The sequence below is a fragment of the Penaeus japonicus genome, unplaced genomic scaffold, assembly GCF_977035675.1.
Source record: "Penaeus japonicus unplaced genomic scaffold, GWHDUDI00000001_assembly GWHDUDI00000021, whole genome shotgun sequence".
Classification (NCBI taxonomy): Eukaryota; Metazoa; Arthropoda; class Malacostraca; order Decapoda; family Penaeidae; genus Penaeus; species Penaeus japonicus.
In genome coordinates, this window is record NW_028234423.1 from 16,049,665 (window position 1) to 16,067,164 (window position 17,500).

Consider the following 17,500-nt stretch of genomic DNA (forward strand, 5'->3'; position numbering starts at 1 on the left):
TCAATGATATATCACTCAAATATTGATTAAATCAGACTTCTGCTTCTACCTTCTTAGTCATAAATTATGATTGTGTTAGTATATCTATAAACTGTTTCACTTGACTTTTTACATATCATAAGGATTTCAATGAAATACTTTACTTTACATTAAAAAAGATGTTTATAATCACTTTGAAATATTCTAAATGATACCTATCTATATATTCTCCAACATATCAAAAAGTTGTTTGAACTGATTTCAGTAGGCGATACACTCAAAACTAATAAATATCATGATGTTAACAACCAAATCTCAAAATCAAAAAGTAATTGCCATATCAATGATACTTGCCATGATGTTTGTAATGTTTGTTGTGTGCCTGAAGGAGAATTTTGATACGGTCTAACGGCGCAACTGTCGTCTTTGCACACATTCCTGCAACTCCTGCGGATGGAAAAACAAGGCGAAAAGGGTGAATCAAAAGGACATCATTATTTGAATGAAAAAGATATCAGAGTAAAATAAGTAAATATATATATTACATTTCTCAATCATAGCATAGTCACGTGTGTGTGTGTGTGTGTGTGTGTGTGTGTGTGTGTGTGTGTGTGTGTGTGTGTGTGTGTGTGTGTGTGTGTGTGTGTGTGTGTGTGTGTGTGTGTGTGTGTGTGTGTGTGTGTGTGTGTGTGTGTGTGTGTGTGTGTGTGTCTGTGTGTGTGTCTGTGTGCGTGTGCGTGTGCGTGTGCGTGCGCGTGTGCGCGTGTGTGTGTCCCTCTCTCCCTCGCTAATCCTTTTTCTATTTGCTCTTTCATAACTCGTCTCTCCTCTCCCAATTTTTCTCGCGCTCCCTCCTCCCTCCTCTTTTCTCTCCCTATCTCAGTCTTTTTTCTCCTATACCACTAGATTCCCATTTCTTCCAATTCCTCACCTCCCCTTCCCTCTTCCTCTTCCTCTCCTTCTACCCCCCCCCCTCCTCCTTCCTCTAGCACTCTCTTATCTTCCCTTTTTATCCATAAATAACTTGCAATGCATTATCCACATTGCAAACTCAACAATAGCTGCAATCTGATAAGGCACTTCATTGTTCAAAGTCCTTTCTTTCTTTAACTCCAATGCCTTCCTGTTAGTTTGGATTCCATTACATTACATCTGCATGACGCAACCGTAAACAATGTCAACGCATTTTTTAAAGAAACACGTTAGACTGAATGACATGGTAACTTCTATGTAATGTTTGCTACTACAAGAAGTCGAATAACGAAGATTATAATATTACTTTTCTGTTTGTGGGTTGTTAGTATCAGCATCATTATAATCATCAAAATTACTAGTACTAATATCACTATCATCATTACCATCATCAAAATTACTAGCACTAATAACACCATCATCATTATTATCATCAAAATTACTAGTACTAATATAATCACTATCATCATTATTATCAACATAGCACAAAACACAAAAAAAACAAATAACAAAACAAATTCAATGCGAACAATACGGCGCACGCCCTGCCTGCTTTAAGTCATCAACTTACCTCATATTACTTATAATATCATTTCCTACACAATTATTATCAACAATAACAGCAACAATAAAAACAAACAAATAACAAATTCAAATGCGATAACAACAGACGTCGCACCGCCCTGCTATTAGTCACAGTCAACATACCTCAATTACTAATAATTAAAGTTCCGAGCAACAATTAAGGGCATCAGCAACACCATGACTTCTCATTATTCTATAACGTTGACATATATTAAGTCATTAACTTATTTACCCTTTGATAACATATAAATCAGTGTTCTTTCTACTCTTTTTTCACCTTCCTTTTACGGCCTGTTTGGTTTTGTTTGTGCATAAGGGGGGGAGGGAGGGAGGGAGGGAGGGAGAGAGAGATGGGGTGTTTTTTTCCAGCAGGATAGGAGAGGTGAGGAAGTAGAATGAGCTAGAAAAAGGTTAAAAAATGAAGCAGAAAGAGAACTGGGAAGTAGTAGGGCAGACCTACTTTGCTAGGGGCTGGTTGGGTGTCTGGGGAGGGGGGGGGGATCAAAATCCCAAGTGGGAAGAATCTTGAAATTTCAACAGAAAATTAAACGTTTAAACCCATTTAGTTCATCTTTATGTTAACTGCATTGTATAATTTTCAATTTAATGTAAAAGTCAACAAACAGCATTAAGAAAGATTTTTCTTAACACCCTCCCAACCTCACTTTTTGCTTTCGGTAAAAAAGAAAAGAAAAAAAAAACACGTTCGTGTATTCACGTTTTTTTTCTTCACTTTTTAAAAATCTATTTTACCTCATAAAAAGATATTATATCATATACTCCATTTATTCATTTCGCATTTTATTTACTTGTTATTTTTCTCACGAACTCCACTTTGATAATCCCAATATAAATAGACAACGTATTCTACAACACAACGACTGATCATATACTGGTGAACGTTCAAAATATCTCTTGTTATCACATCATATGTTTTTTACATCATACCAACAAATATTTATCAACGGAAATTACATTACTTTTTCAACGTATTGTTATTCTTAATCTTACACTCAGTTGTTTCGCTTCTCAAGATATTTAAACAGTGTGCAATAATGCCCAGTACGTACTTGTTGGTGTGTGTAGGTGTAGTTAATGCAATGGGTACTGTTTCACTATCACTTTGACTTTGGTTGTGTTAGTACTATTAGTTAACTAAGAATATTAATACATGTGATATAGAATGAGAGAAGGAGGGAGAAGAAGAAGGAGAGGGAGGGAGAGGGAGGGAGGGAGGGAGAGAGAAAGAGAGAAAGTGTCTGTATGTGTGTATGAGTGTGTGTGTGTGTGTGTGTGTGTGTGTGTGTGTGTGTGTGTGTGTGTGTGTGTGTGTGTGTGTGTGTGTGTGTGTGTGTGTGTGTGTGTGTGTGTGTGTGTGTGTGTGTGTGTGTGTGTGTGTGTGTGTGTGTGTGCGCGCGCATGTGCGTGTGAAAGACAATGAAAGAAAAAAATCGATTATCTCTCTCTTAACGTCATTAACAAACACGTAATACGGCACTTTTAATGTTATTTCAAATCAGTTTAATCCCGACGTTGGCACGATAAACAGAAATCGCCTGCCAACAGCGCAATTGCTCTCGCTATCAATTGCTAAGGATTACTATCATGATTACCATAAGTCCTCCGTAACGTAACTGCTGAGTATAAATACCTCTTACACATTACCCTGCGAGTGCGTGCGTTTATGCATGCATGTGTCCGCTTGCAATATATAATATCAACATTCTTTCATTCGGCCAGAGGCAAATAATATCTTGCACTGTCGCATTTTTCTTCATCGTTCATAACATCTTGCCACACCTCGTCAAACTCTGCGACATAATCACGCAGTTGCAATATCTCGGCGAAACAAACGACATGCTTAGGGGTGGGGGACAGGGAGTAGGGATAGGGGATAGGGGATAGGGGGTAGGGGGTAGGGGGTAGGGGACAGGGGATAGGGGATAGGGGATAGGGAATAGGGAATAGGGAATAGGGGATAGGGGACAGGGGATAGGGGACATGGTTAGGGGGTAGGAGGTAGAGGAGAGGGGGTAGGGGGCAGTGGGTAGAGTGAGAGAGAGAGAGAGAAGAATGATATGCAACGGATATCAAGCAACGAGAGCGCCGCAGCCACTGGCGCTACGGTGCCTAAATTACCATAACGGAAGTGCATAAATTACCGGCATTACCACGAGGCCGCTAATGGGGTGCTGGTGAGGGTCGTTAATGGTTGAAGCAGAGCGTAGCGCAAGGTGGTTAATGCAAAACAAATGGGTGGATAGGGAGGGAGGGTGAGGGGAGAGATGGGACGGGGAAGACAATGACAAAGAGAGAAAGAGGTGAGAGGGAGCAAGGGAAGGAGGAGGAGGGGCGAGGGCGAGAAGATGAAGGAGAGAGGGTGGGAGAGTAAGAGGAAGGATGGTAGGGGGGAAAGAAAGAGAGAGAGAGAGAGAGAGAGAGAGAGAGAGAGAGAGAGAGAGAGAGAGAGAGAGAGAGAGAGAGAGAGAGAGAGAGAGAGAGAGAGAGAGAGAGAGAGAGAGAGGAGAGAGGAGAGAGAAGAGAGAGAGAGAGAGAGAGAGAGAGAGAGAGAGAGAGAGAGGGAGAGAGGGAGAGAGAGAGAGAGAGGGAGAGAGGGAGAGAGGGAGGGAGGGAGAGAGAGAGGGAGGGAGGGAGAGAGATAACCCTTTCTTTCTGGGAGAAGGAGAGGGAAGAAGGGAGGGAAAGGGCGGGAAAGTGAAAGAGAGAGGGAGGGGGCGAGGAGGATGGGGGTGGGGATGGAGAAGAGGGAGAGAAGAGAGAAGAGAAAAGAGAGAGGGAGCGAGAGATAGAGAAAAAGAACGCAATCACAATTTCCAGAGAATTCATTCCACCTAAAACTGGTTAGCATTGCGTCAGCAGCTTCCCCACGCCTAAACCCTGGCTGCCACTTGCCCTTTCTGTAAGGCCTCGTGGCTGGGTGAGTGCCGGCGAACTAAGGGCGTCTACTCCGTTTGCATACGTATTTACATGCGCGCAAACGTCTGTGCATGCTGATGTTGATACAGAGATACAGAGGAATAGTGAATAGGAGGGGGGGCGAAGGAGAAAGGAGGGAGGGAAAGGGTAAGGATGGGGAAAGGGTAAGGATGGGGAAGGGGTAAGGATGGGGTAGGGGAAGGAAGGGGAGGCGAAGGATAGGGAAGGGGTAAACGAAGGATGGGGAGGGGAAGGGGGAAGGAAATGGGGAGGATAGGAAATTCTTGGAGAAAGGAAGGGGAGGGGGAAGGTAGGGAAGAGAAGAGAAAATAAGGGAAAGGGAGGTGAGGGAAAGGAGGAATAGATGGGAAAGGGCAGGGGCAAGGGGAAGGAAAGGAAAGGTAAGAGAGGGAAGAGAGAGAGAAAGGGCGGAGGAGAGTAAAGGCAGAGAAGAGAAAAGAAAAATAAATTCTTGACAGTCATACATAAAAGAAACACAATAGGATATGAATAAAGACAAGGAAACAAATGGTAAATATAAAATGTAAATCAAAGGAAAAACATTAGCTTGACTGACAGCAGGCAGATGGGCAGATAAATAGACATAGATATGGAGACAGACAGAAGACAATAAAAGACGATAAAAAAGACAAAGACAGATATATACTGGGACAGTCATAAGACAGTTCAGCCGAAGCCATTAATATATATATATATATATATATATATATATATATATATATATATATATATATATATATATATATATATGAGAGAGAGAGAGAGAGAACCATATAAATAGGCAGATAGCTATATAGCTCCACAGAAGACAGACTGACAGATAGAAAGAAAGATAAAGAGGCAAATAGATAGAAAGACAAATTAAGAGGCAGGCAGATAATACAGACAGGCTAAAGAGAGACTGACAGATAGCAGAGCGTCAAAATACAAAAGCAAAAAACGCAGGCAGACAGAAAAGCGTCCCCTTGCAAGCTCTCAAGGCCAACTCCCCGATCAGCGCCTTTATGCAAGTTAATGATTAGAACGAGTCGTGGTCCTCTCCCCCCCTCCCCTTCCCACCCATTCACCCTCCCCTACCCCCTCCCCTACCCCCTACCTCCCCTCCCCCTTCCCACCCATTCCCCTAACCTCTCTACCTCCTCCTCCCTCTCTTTTTCTCAATTAACACTATTCGTGGCTGTCTCTGTCTCTCTTCTCATTTCTCTTTCTCTCGCAATTTCTTTATCTCTCTTCTCCTCTTTCTCTTTCTCTCTTTCTTCAACCTACACTTTTCCCTTCATTCTCCATTCCGCGTTTCTTGCCTTTGCTTTTTTTTTTATTCTATTGCGAATAGACGCCGGGGAAAAAATCTTCTACTCCCTCTTATTCTTCCTCTTCTCTCACCTTAATTTTCTTCTTCTTCTTCTCTCCTTACCTTCTTCTTCTTCTCTCCTCACCTCTTTCTTCTTCTTCTCTCCTCACCTCTTTCTTCTTCTTCTCTCCTCACCTCTTTCTTCTTCTTCTCTCCTCACCTCTTTCTTCTTCTTCTCTCCTCACCTCTTTCTTCTTCTTCTCTCCTCACCTCCTCCTCCTTCTCGTCGCTTTTTTTTCTCCCTCTTCTTTTTCACTTACGATCGAATTGATAGCGATGCAATGCGCCATTCCAGACAGGTTTACAGCGCAGGTCCTGCACTTATTCACTCTCTTTTACGTTTTCAATTTTCTTTTGTCACTTCTCTTTCGCCTCTCTCTCTCTCTCTCTCTCTCTCTCTCTCTCTCTCTCTCTCTCTCTCTCTCTCTCTCTCTCTCTCTCTCTCTCTCTCTCTCTCTCTCCTTCGGTACAAAAATGTGAATTTACACCTATGCATAATTAAAGTACATCAACAAATACGCACATCTATACATATATATTCATACACACATTTACATACATACATTCATACACACACATACATACATTCATACACGCACATACATACATTCATACACACATACATACACGCACATGTAATTTCATTACCATTATCCTCATTGTTATCATTACCATCACTATTATCATCATTATCATTACCATCCTATTCATTAATATCATTATCATCATTGTCATTAATATATGCTCTGATTTCCCTGTCTTATCATTCTTTTTTTTTTCTTTTCTATTTTAGCTATTTTCTTTTGGTTTACAGCTTTAAACTCTCCCAAGATGTAAAAGTATACTTGAGGTTCTATAAACTATCAGCCCCCGTAGACCTAGAGATCTTAAAGAAGAAGAAAAAAAAAAGCTGTGTTTGAGACTAGGCCTACTTTCAAAAGCTACTGAAAATATTCACAACACAAACTCACGCGCACGTCCTTACTCTCCGCGCTGAATATCAAAGGAAATTCTCGAAAAATCAAGTGTAGTAAAAAAATAATAACAATAATAATAAGAAATAATAATAATAAAAAAAAGACAGAGGTAGATTTCGTGGAATCATTATCATTATTATTATTGTTATGATCACCACCACCACCGCCATCCCTCCTCATCATCCTTTTCACCACCAACACAATCGTTCACATCAACATCATCCTCATCATCACCTCCACCTTCCTCATCATCACCATCATCATCATCACCATCATCCACCATCCCTCATGTCACGCCAGACGCAGCTTTCGAATACAGTGTTGCATGGCGGAACTCTGAGTCTTACCTGAGCTGCAAAGTGCAACATCCGGATAAGGAAATGTGCCACACGAAGAGATTACGTAAATGCGCATTGCGAAGAGGGCCGAGAAATACTTTGCATGGACTTTTTTATCCACAGGGTGGTAGGCAAACGAGCAGGCGAGCAGGCAGGCAGGCAGACAGGCAGGCAGACAGACACACACACGCACGCGTAACTTTCCACACCATACCCTGTCCCCTCCCCCCCCCCACACAACCCTCCCCCTATCTCAAAATTCCCTCATGCTGAAGAGTGACGTCTCGCTTACTTCACACTCGCTCGCTTGCTGCACTTCACACTCCACACTTCTTCCTAAAAGGGTGTCATATCTTTTCTTTATTTTTCCTTAGTTTTAGCTCTCCCGAGACGGTTTTTGTAATGGGTTGGTGTCTTTTATGGTTATTTCTTGATTTTATCTCTTTTATACACTTTATTTATTTATCTATCTATCTACTTATTCGTTTACAGTACATTTTGTTACTTTATTCACTTAAATTGTATATTTATTCCTATATATTTTCTTGTTATCATTTTGACTTTTCTTTGGCCATTTATCCTTCTTACCCTTCTCTATCTATCAATTGACGAACGCAAAGTCATAGGAAACAGGAGAGGAGTAAAAGAAGAGAAAGAAAGAAAAACAAAGAAAAAGAAAGAAAAAGAAAAAAAAAGAAGACAAAGATAAAACGAAAGAAAGCAAGTGACGGAGGCAACACCCTATGGCAACAAAAGCCTCAAAATACACCACGACACAACAACAGGAATCAAATAAAAGGAGACTTTTTCTCCTCAGACAAAGCACTGACAAGATCGGTCTCGGGAGGGAGAGGGGAGAGAGAGGGGAGAGGGGAGAAGGGGGAAGGAAAGGGGAGGAGAGGGAGAGGGAGAGGGAGAGGGAGAGGGAGAGGGAGAGGGAGAGGGAGAGGGAAAGGGAGAGGGAAAGGGAGAGGGGGGAGGGGAGGAGGAGAGGGGAGGGGAAGGAAGGGAGACAAGGGGAAGGGAGGGGATAGATGGTGTGGGGAAGGGAAAGGATGGGAGGGGAGGAAAGAAGAGGGGAGGGAGGTAGGAAGAAAGGGAGAAGAAGAAGGAGAATGTATAGAAAGAAATGAAATGAAGGAGAGAAGAGGAATAGAAGGAGGAGGGCGAGGAAAATGACAAGGCCGAGGCGAAGGAGGAAAATAAAAGATGGGGTAAAAAAAATGAGAAGAAACAGAAGAAGAAAAAAAAGAGAAGAAACAGAAAATATAGAATAACAGGAGAAGAAAAAACGATGATGATGAATAAGCAGAAAAATAAGAGAAAGAAGCCCCGCCCCTTGAGCTGTGTCACGAACTCACAAACACAAAGAAGAGCTATAATTCCTTGCCTCCTGTGGAAGGGGATGATATTAACACACAATGCTACCGACAACGCCTTACCTTCGGTTTAGTCGGTGGCTGAAGGAGGAGGGGATAGGGATAAGGAGAGAGGAGGGATAGGAAGGGTGAAGGGGGAAGAGAAGGTGAGACGGAGAAAAAGAGAGATAGGGGAGAGGGGGAGAAGAAGAGAGGGAGAGAGAAAAGGAGAGAGGGCGAAAAAGAGAGGGAGAGGGGGGATAGGAGGAGGAGGAGGAGGAGGAGGAGGAGGAGGAGGAGGAGGAGGAGGAGGAGGAGGAGGAGGAGGAGGAGGAGTAGAGGGAGAAGAGAAAAGGAGGGTGATGGGAGTTGAGGAGGAGAGGGGGAGGGAAGATATAGGAGGATAGGATGAAGGAGAAGGGGGAGAGGAGAGAGAAATGAAGGGGGGAAGAGAAGGGGGAAGAGTAGAAAGGGAGTGAAGGGAAACGAAGGCACAGATGGTGAGATAGAGAAGGAGGCAAAGATATATAACAAAATATAAAAAAATGCAAAAGCGAAGACAAAGGAAAGGAAAGCATGAAGAGAAAATAGTGTCAGGCAAACAAAAGAAACATAACGGAAGAGAGTGAAGGGGAAAGACAAAAGATATGAAGAGACAAGTCGAAGAAGGAAGGGGAAGGGGGAGAATACACACATCAACAATTATTCTGATGATATTTTTATTTTCCTTTTTAGCTCATGCATGCCGCCAACCCACTAAAACACCAGTCTTCCATTTAAAACCCGAATCCGTAGGCCCCCCTAGCTGAGATAGATACCGGGACATGAGGCCGCAATTCATGATTCTTAAGTTGCTTATACCCTGATTAAGCAACATAGAAAAAAGGCCCTCGGCATATCCGTCTGTCTTCCTATGTTTCCCTTCGTTGTTTCGTTTTCAACTTGTTCTATATATACTACCTTGTATGTATTACAACTATTCTGCCTACAATTTCATGTTTGGTCGTAAATGGCGGCGTAGACACGACTATAATGAGAGGCTTTGAGGTCCCTCTTATTGATGTAGCAATATGAATAGCAATAGCCAATTGGTAATATCAGTAGCATCAGTAGCAACAACAGTTTAGTGTAAGGTACGTTGCCATGGTTACGGCTCGCTTTATCAGGCATATAAATCCACGTTTACATTAGAATGAAATTGCTGATACCACGTTAAATAGGTGAGATAAAAAAACATTATTAACTTGTTGGGTACGGGAAAACATCAAGACCATTTTGCGCTCGCTATTTGCTACAGTCTTTTAGTGTTAGTTAGTTTTTGTGTCTTACTATATGAAGAGGTTTATAGGTGCCATCTGACTGGCGCTCTCAATATTGCAATGACTAAATACGTTGAACAGAGTCTATATCAGCTAATTGTGTTCTTTATACTAATTTTCTGTCACAGTTTTATGGGAGGACAATTTTTTTTTTTCGATTTTCGCGTAACCATTCCCAACGAAAAAATAAACACGAGGAGATGGGAAGGAGGACTGCGACCTGCGCTAGCGAATGCCACAACACAAAGCAGCCACAGTGGCACAGGGGTACATTGCAGCCGCTGAACAATATCAGCCTTCCTTCCTCTTCTCATTCCACCTGCATAGCCCGCCCCCACCTTTAAACCTCCCCCCCCCCCCCACCATTCACCTACCCAGCTAAACTTTACCGCCTTTACTTCCACCACCATCACCCGCAGTTTGTCAACGTAGTCAGGTAGCAAGGCTTGGTGTTTTGACCTTGTCTTGTCCTTGCCTTCTTCACTCCCCCCCCCCCTCCCTCATCCCCACCCCCCTCTTTTCCTTTACCCCTTCCATTTCCCTTACCCACTCACTCCCCAGACACAATACTCCCTTTCCCTCTACCCCCTACCCATGACCCTCCCCTCTACCCCCTACCGAAACCCCCTAACCCCCTACCCCTACCCCCCCCCACACACACACCCAGTACCCCCGTGACTTCGCCGCCGCTCCGCCTATCCTGAACGCGAAACTTTCACTGCGAGGTTAAACATTTCCTGGAAGAGCAAAGAGCGGCTGGGGGAAGGGATGGAAGGGAGGGAGGGGAAGGGAAATAGCAGGAGGGGTGGGTATGACTGAAAGAAGGGGGGGTGGTGGAAATCCCAGGACAGCAAAGCCGCGGCAAGAAAGCAGGCAGGCAAGCACTTCCGGTACATGTGAAGGAACAACTACAACTACAACTACAACTACTACTACCAATAATAATAATAATAATAATAATAATAATAATATCAATAATAATAATAATAATAATATTAGTAATAATAATAATAATAATAATGGCAATAATAATAATAATAACAGTAATAATAATAATAACAACAATATCAATGATGATGATAATAATAATAAAACAATAACAATTGTAAGTATTTTAGCTACCTTGATAAGACACTCAGGCCTGGCTGTCATTCGCTTTCATTTGTCCGAGAATTCAGGTACATGTGCATGACTGTAACGTAAGGTGTGTGTGTGTGTGTGTGTGTGTGTGTGTGTGTGTGTGTGTGTGTGTGTGTGTGTGTGTGTGTGTGTGTGTGTGTGTGTGTGTGTGTGTGTGTGTGTGTGTGTGTATGTGTATGTGTATGTGTATGTGTGTGTGCGTGTGCGTGTGCGTGTGCGTGTGCGTGTGCGTGTGCGTGTGCGTGTGCGTGTGCGTGTGCGTGTGCGTGTGCGTGTGCGTGTGCGTGTGTACGTGTACGTGTACGTGTATGTGTACGTGTGCATGTGCGTGTGCGTATGTGGGTGAGCCGTGTAAGAGCGTACCCATGCTCTGTATAAGATTGAGCAAGAGCAAATGACTAAGCATCTTAGCCTGAAGTTACCGAAGCTGTTCTCGGAATGACACATGTCTCCTTATCTACAAAAGTGTTTCCCTCTCCCTGCCAGAGTGAAGACACACAGGCTGAGGAGGAAGCAAAGACAGATAGACAAAGTAGAGAAAGATAAAAGAGAGAGAACCAGACTAAGAGACGGAGAGGCAAATAAAGATAATTTCGACGTGTGTAGAAAAAAAGTTGAAAAGACGTTTTTTTTTTTTAATGAAAACGAGGCACCACAATGCAAGATATGCAGAAAACGTTTCGGAATATCTTAATCGGGATTACCTCATTCATTCGAAAACGTTTATTACCGGGCAGTTGTCCATCCTCATGCATTCCTCTTTTTTTTACAAGAGGCAGAGAGAGGAAAGAGACAGAAAAAGGAACATCTCTTGCAGCAACACACACCCCCCCCCCCCCCCCGAACCGCACCTCGCCTCCTCTCTCCCCCTCCTTCTCCCTCTTCAAGATCCTGCATGTAGGAGAGACAAAAAACATGGAAAAAAAAAATCTCACACTAACCCACCTGCCCACAACCCCTTCCCCCTCACCCACCCACCCACCCACTTACTCCCAGAACGGCACTCAAGAGGATCCACACGCCGGGAGTTCCTCTAACGAAGGCACTTCTACTACTCCTGTTGCATCCCTTACCCCCATCCCCATCCCTTACCTCTACCCTCATTCCATACCCCCACCTTCACCCCTCACCCCTACCCCTCACCCACACCCTCCACCCCTCACCCCCACCCTCCACCTCCAGCTCCACCCCTCCCTCCCAACCTCTAGCTCCAGCTCAACCCCTACCTCCACCCCCGCCCCCACCCTCCACCTCCAGCTCCACCCCTCACCCCCAACCTCCACCTCTAGCTCCACCCCTCACCCCCACCCTCCAATTCCACCTCCAGTTTCACCCCTCACCCCCACCCTCCACTTCCACCTCCAGCTCCACCCCTACCTCCACCCCCCGCCCCCACCGTCCACCTCCACCTCCACCCCTCACCCCCACCCTCCAGCTCCAGCTCCACCCTCACCCCCACCCTCCAATTCCACCTCCAGTTTCACCCCTCACCCCCACCCTCCACCTCCAGCTCCACCCCTACCCTCACCCCTCACCCCCACCCGCTACCACCTCCCAGCTGTCGCAAACTATTTCATTCCGGTCTCCTTCGTGTGGCCTTCGGTGTTTAGAAGGGGGTTGATGACTTAGTCAGGTGTTTTATTCGTGTTTTTTTTTCTTTTTTTTTCTTTTTTTTTTACTTAATGTTTTTTTTTTTTTTTTGGAAATTGAACTCGAACCATTCCAAGTTCTATCGCCATCTAGGAAGGTAAGATGAAGTTTTAAAAAAATGCACAATCGATAATACGAGAAACAATAAAAAAAAATGCATAAGGCATCTACGCCTCTCCTAAGAACAAACAAAAAGAAAGCCAAATAGACAAACAAAAACATTCCACAAACAAGAACAAAAATCCACCCACTTAAGAATTACAGACACATACAGATAAACAAACGAAAAAAGACACACTCTTCTCTCTCTCTCATATACACATGCAAACACAAACACAAACACAAATACAAAAAAAAAATAATAAAAAAATAAACAAATAGATAATCAAATAACTAAAATAAATAAATAAATAAAAACGATATAGACCTACACCTTCTCAATGTTACAAGGAAATGTTCTTCCTGATACCAATAATTACAGCTCGACAGGAAACTACGAACTCTACGTATTGTGCTCATCCGGCGTGTCTTGTGGTCAGCGAGCCTGCCAATGTGCACAGGCAGACACAACTCGATGATATACACATATAGTTAGAAGGAGAGAGTTAAAATGATAATAATAATACATACATATATATATATATATATATATATATATATATATATATATATATATATGTGTGTGTGTGTGTGTGTGTGTGTGTGTGTGTGTGTGTGTGTGTGTGTGTGTGTGTGTGTGTGTGTGTGTGTGTGTATGAAATATATATATATATATATATATATATATATATATATATATATATATATATGTATGTGTGTCTGTGTGTGTGTGTATGTATATATATATATATATATATATATATATATATATATATATATATATATATACATACACACACACACACACACACACACATACACACACACATATATATATATATATATATATATAAATATATATATATATACATATATATACATATATATATATATATATATATATATATATATATATATATATATATTTATATGCACACAAATAGAGAGAGAAAGAGAGAGATAGAGAGAGAGAGAGAGAGAGAGAGAGAGAGAGAGAGAGAGAGAGAGAGAGAGAGAGAGAGAGAGAGAGTAAATAGAGTAGAAAGATATACACGTGGGTATTAATATGCAGACAAATAGATGAATAACGCGAGCAGGCAGAGACAAAATAAAATGGTCGCTCTCATTTGTCGTATCATGAATAGATAGATAGATAGATACAGATATATCAATGGATAGAATGGAAACTAGGAACCTCCTCTAAATATATATATATATATATATATATATATATATATATATATATATATATATATATATATATATATATATCTGCGGTATGTAGACTGATAGATACACTGACAAGACTGACATTATATATATAGACAGAGAGATACAAAGAAAAACATGAAAAGATACTATATACAAATAGGTAGGTATACACAAATACAGACAGACAGACACAACATACTATAAATTGATATAAAACAATATGATATACCATAGCATACAATAGCAAAATACACGAGATAAACACGAAGTATCACAAACATAAAAAATAATTTAAAAATCACCATTTATAACAATTAAAAAAAATGTTACAAGTCCACTCTCCCAATTCATAAGCTATTCAAATATATAATCCCAGGCTTCTATTCTCTCTTTCAAAATCAAATTTGCTTAGGCCTATCCTTACTCAACCTCATGCTTATCACCTTTCATAAATCAAATCAAAGCCAGGCCTCTACTCGGTTCTGCAGATTGTCTTATAAAAATGTGACAAAATTTAGGCATGTGATTGGCGCTTTGTCTGAATGCTGGTGACATGCCCTCGTCGTTCGCATGTACTAGTCATGCACTGATTATAATATGCCGACTGTACAATATGCACCAACAGAGAGAAGGAGAAGGAGTAGAGGAATGAGAAAGAGAGAGGGAGAGAGAAAGAGAAAGATAGATATATGGATAGATGGTTAGATAAATAGATATAGATAGAGAGGATATCCTACTGCTTGCCTTTCATCGGTCTAGGACATGTTTCTGACTTAATTTCTTGCATACATTTCTTGGAACAACTCACAAATCAGACATCTAAATAACAATAATAGTAATAGTAATAGTAACAGTAATAGTAATAGTAATAGTAATAATAATAATAATAATAATAATAATAATAATAATAATAATAATAATAGTTAAATATCACACAATTTTTTACATTTTCAAAAAAAGACATAGAAGAGAAGAAACAAAGAGAAATTCGAATTATTTTACTTTTCAATTCTCTACGTTTATGCGCTCCACTATCTCCCGTCATGCACCCCCTCCCCCCGTGCCCCTTCCTTTGCCATGCTCTCTGCTTCATGATGGAACAATTGCACTTCTGCTAATGACTACCACATGTAATAAAATGGTGGTGGTGGTAGTGGAGATGGAGATGGAGATGAAGATGAAGATGAAGATGAAGATGAAGATGAAGATGAAGATGAAGATGAAGATGAAGATGAAGATGAAGATGAAGATGAAGATGAAGATGAAGATGAAGATGAAGATGAAGATGAAGATGAAGATGATGAAGATGAAGATAAAAATAGCAAAAATAATAATAAAAATAACAAATAATAATAACTTCCCGCCTACAGAGGAGATCCAGCATATATGAAAAAGATTTTTTATCTCTTTATTTTCATACTTACAGGGTGTACATTCTATAATTTACATATCTACATTTCTATCGATTCTACTATCTATTACTGTTTGGTGTATATCTAAGTTCTTAATCCTAGTGTACGTGGAGGGTTTCGTTCTGATTCCTCTTAGACATAACAGCTGCCAAGCTGTCATGCAGTCATAGAGTTACGCAATCACTCGCTAGCTCGTTATTTTCCTACATGTTCGCTCGTTTAGTCTCACTCACCCACGCGTTTACTTACACATGAATTAAATATCCCAGTCGTTCGTTGACCCACTCACTCATTCAGTTATTCACTTACTCAGTTACTCACCCTAACACTCACTCTCACTGTACTGAGTAGCATCTCATCATCATTAATCACTGTAGGCGCTATTTTTATCCTCTACCGCATAGGCCTAGCTTACTGGCGTGATCTCGTCCCTCAGACAACAGGTGTGGTTACGCAGATCAGCTGATTGCAATCACTGTAGGCTCTCACACGAAAATCACTTCTTTTGTACTTTGTGTTTGTGATTCCTCTGCCAGTGTGCACGGGTAGAGACACAGGCTGACAGATAGATAGACCGATTAATCGATCGATAGATAAAAAGAGTCACATATGCCTATGTTGTTGTTGTTTTTTTTCTCTCTCTCTTCATCCACACCCCAACACCCACACACACACACATAGAGAGAGAGAGAGAGAGAGAGAGAGAGAGAGAGAGAGAGAGAGAGAGAGAGAGAGAGAGAGAGAGAGAGAGAGAGAGAGAGAGAGAGAGAGAGAGAGAGAGAGAGAGAGAGAGAGAGAGAGAGACCAAAGGAGAAAGAGCAAAGGAGAAAGAGCAAAAGAGAAAAAGCAAAAGAGGAAGAGCAAAGGAGAAAAAGCAAAAGAGGAAGAGCAAAGGAGAAAAAGCAAAAGAGGAAGAGCAAAGGAGAAAAAGCAAAAGAGGAAGAGCAAAAGAGAAAGAGAAGGAAAGAGTGGGAAAGAAAAAGAGACAGAGAAAGACACAGAGAGAGTGAAAGAGAGAGGGTGAAAGAGAAAGAGAAGAGAGAGAGGAAAGGCGTGGGAAAGAGAAAAAGAAAAGAAAGAGAAAGAAAAGAGAGAGAGGGGAAAGGCGTGAGAAAGAGAAAAAGAAAAGAAAGAGAAAGAGGGCGAGAAAGAGAGAGAGAGAGAGAGAGAGAGAGAGAGAGAGAGAGAGAGAGAGAGAGAGAGAGAGAGAGAGAGAGAGAGAGAGAGAGAGAGAGAGAGAGAGAGAGAGAGAGAGAGAGAGTCAGCACACATACCACCTCTTTAACAACAGAAATGAGACCCACCCTAACCCTAGAGTCAACCCATAAACACACAACCAGCTGTTTAGCCTCGTGACCCTGCGTGCCTGGCTCTATGCCTCTCTTTCAATCAAGCATTTTCCCTCGTTTTTCTTACACACTCCGAGTGTTCTAATCCTTTCAACTTTCAACCTTAGACTTCCACTCTTCCAGGGAAACATTTTTTTCCACTCTTTCAAAGGACGCATTTTCACTCTCGAAAAGGGCAGATTTTCACTCTCGAAAAGGACGCCGTTTCACTCTCGAAAAGGACGCCGTTTCATCCTCTCATCCTTAATCGGGCATCTAGCATGAAAACCACGCACTTGCACTCTCTCTCCCTCTCCACCATTTCACTCCACACTCTTCTAATTACGCGCCATCGCCCTTTCGCTTCATTTTCGGAATCGGCGCCACTCGCTTTCCGAGAACTCAGCTGGAGACTCCACGTGACTGACTGCGAGACTGATTGACTGACAGCTTCTCGTGGTATACTTATCGACGTTTGTAAATCCTGTATGTTTTGGGGGAAATCAGTCTATAGGTATGTATGTATGATGTATATATGCAAGTGTGTGTGTGTGTGTGTGTGTGTGTGTGTGTGTGTGTGTGTGTGTGTGTGTGTGTGTGTGTGTGTGTGTGTGTGTGTGTGTGTGTGTGTGCGAGAGAGAGAGAGAGAGAGAGAGAGAGAGAGAGAGAGAGAGAGAGAGAGAGAGAGAGAGAGAGAGAGAGAGAGAGAGAGAGAGAGAGAGAGAGAGAGATTTTGATAAGTTTATTCATACTATATACAGTGTATACACATGAATAGGCATAGGAACTATGCCTAAATGGTTTGTACAGTTCATGTTAGAT

General features: G+C 41.8%; 1 protein-coding gene across 1 annotated transcript in view; it reads right to left on the reverse strand.

Moving 5' to 3' along the window:
- The window catches only part of LOC122256976 (mitochondrial coenzyme A transporter SLC25A16), a 30,811-nt gene that overhangs the window by 9,762 nt on the left and 3,549 nt on the right, over nucleotides 1–17,500 (reverse strand). Inside the window, exon 2 of the mRNA XM_043021976.2 lies at nucleotides 334–426. Coding sequence (XP_042877910.1) covers nucleotides 334–426 — 93 coding nt within the window. The remainder of the gene's footprint in view (nucleotides 1–333; nucleotides 427–17,500) is intronic.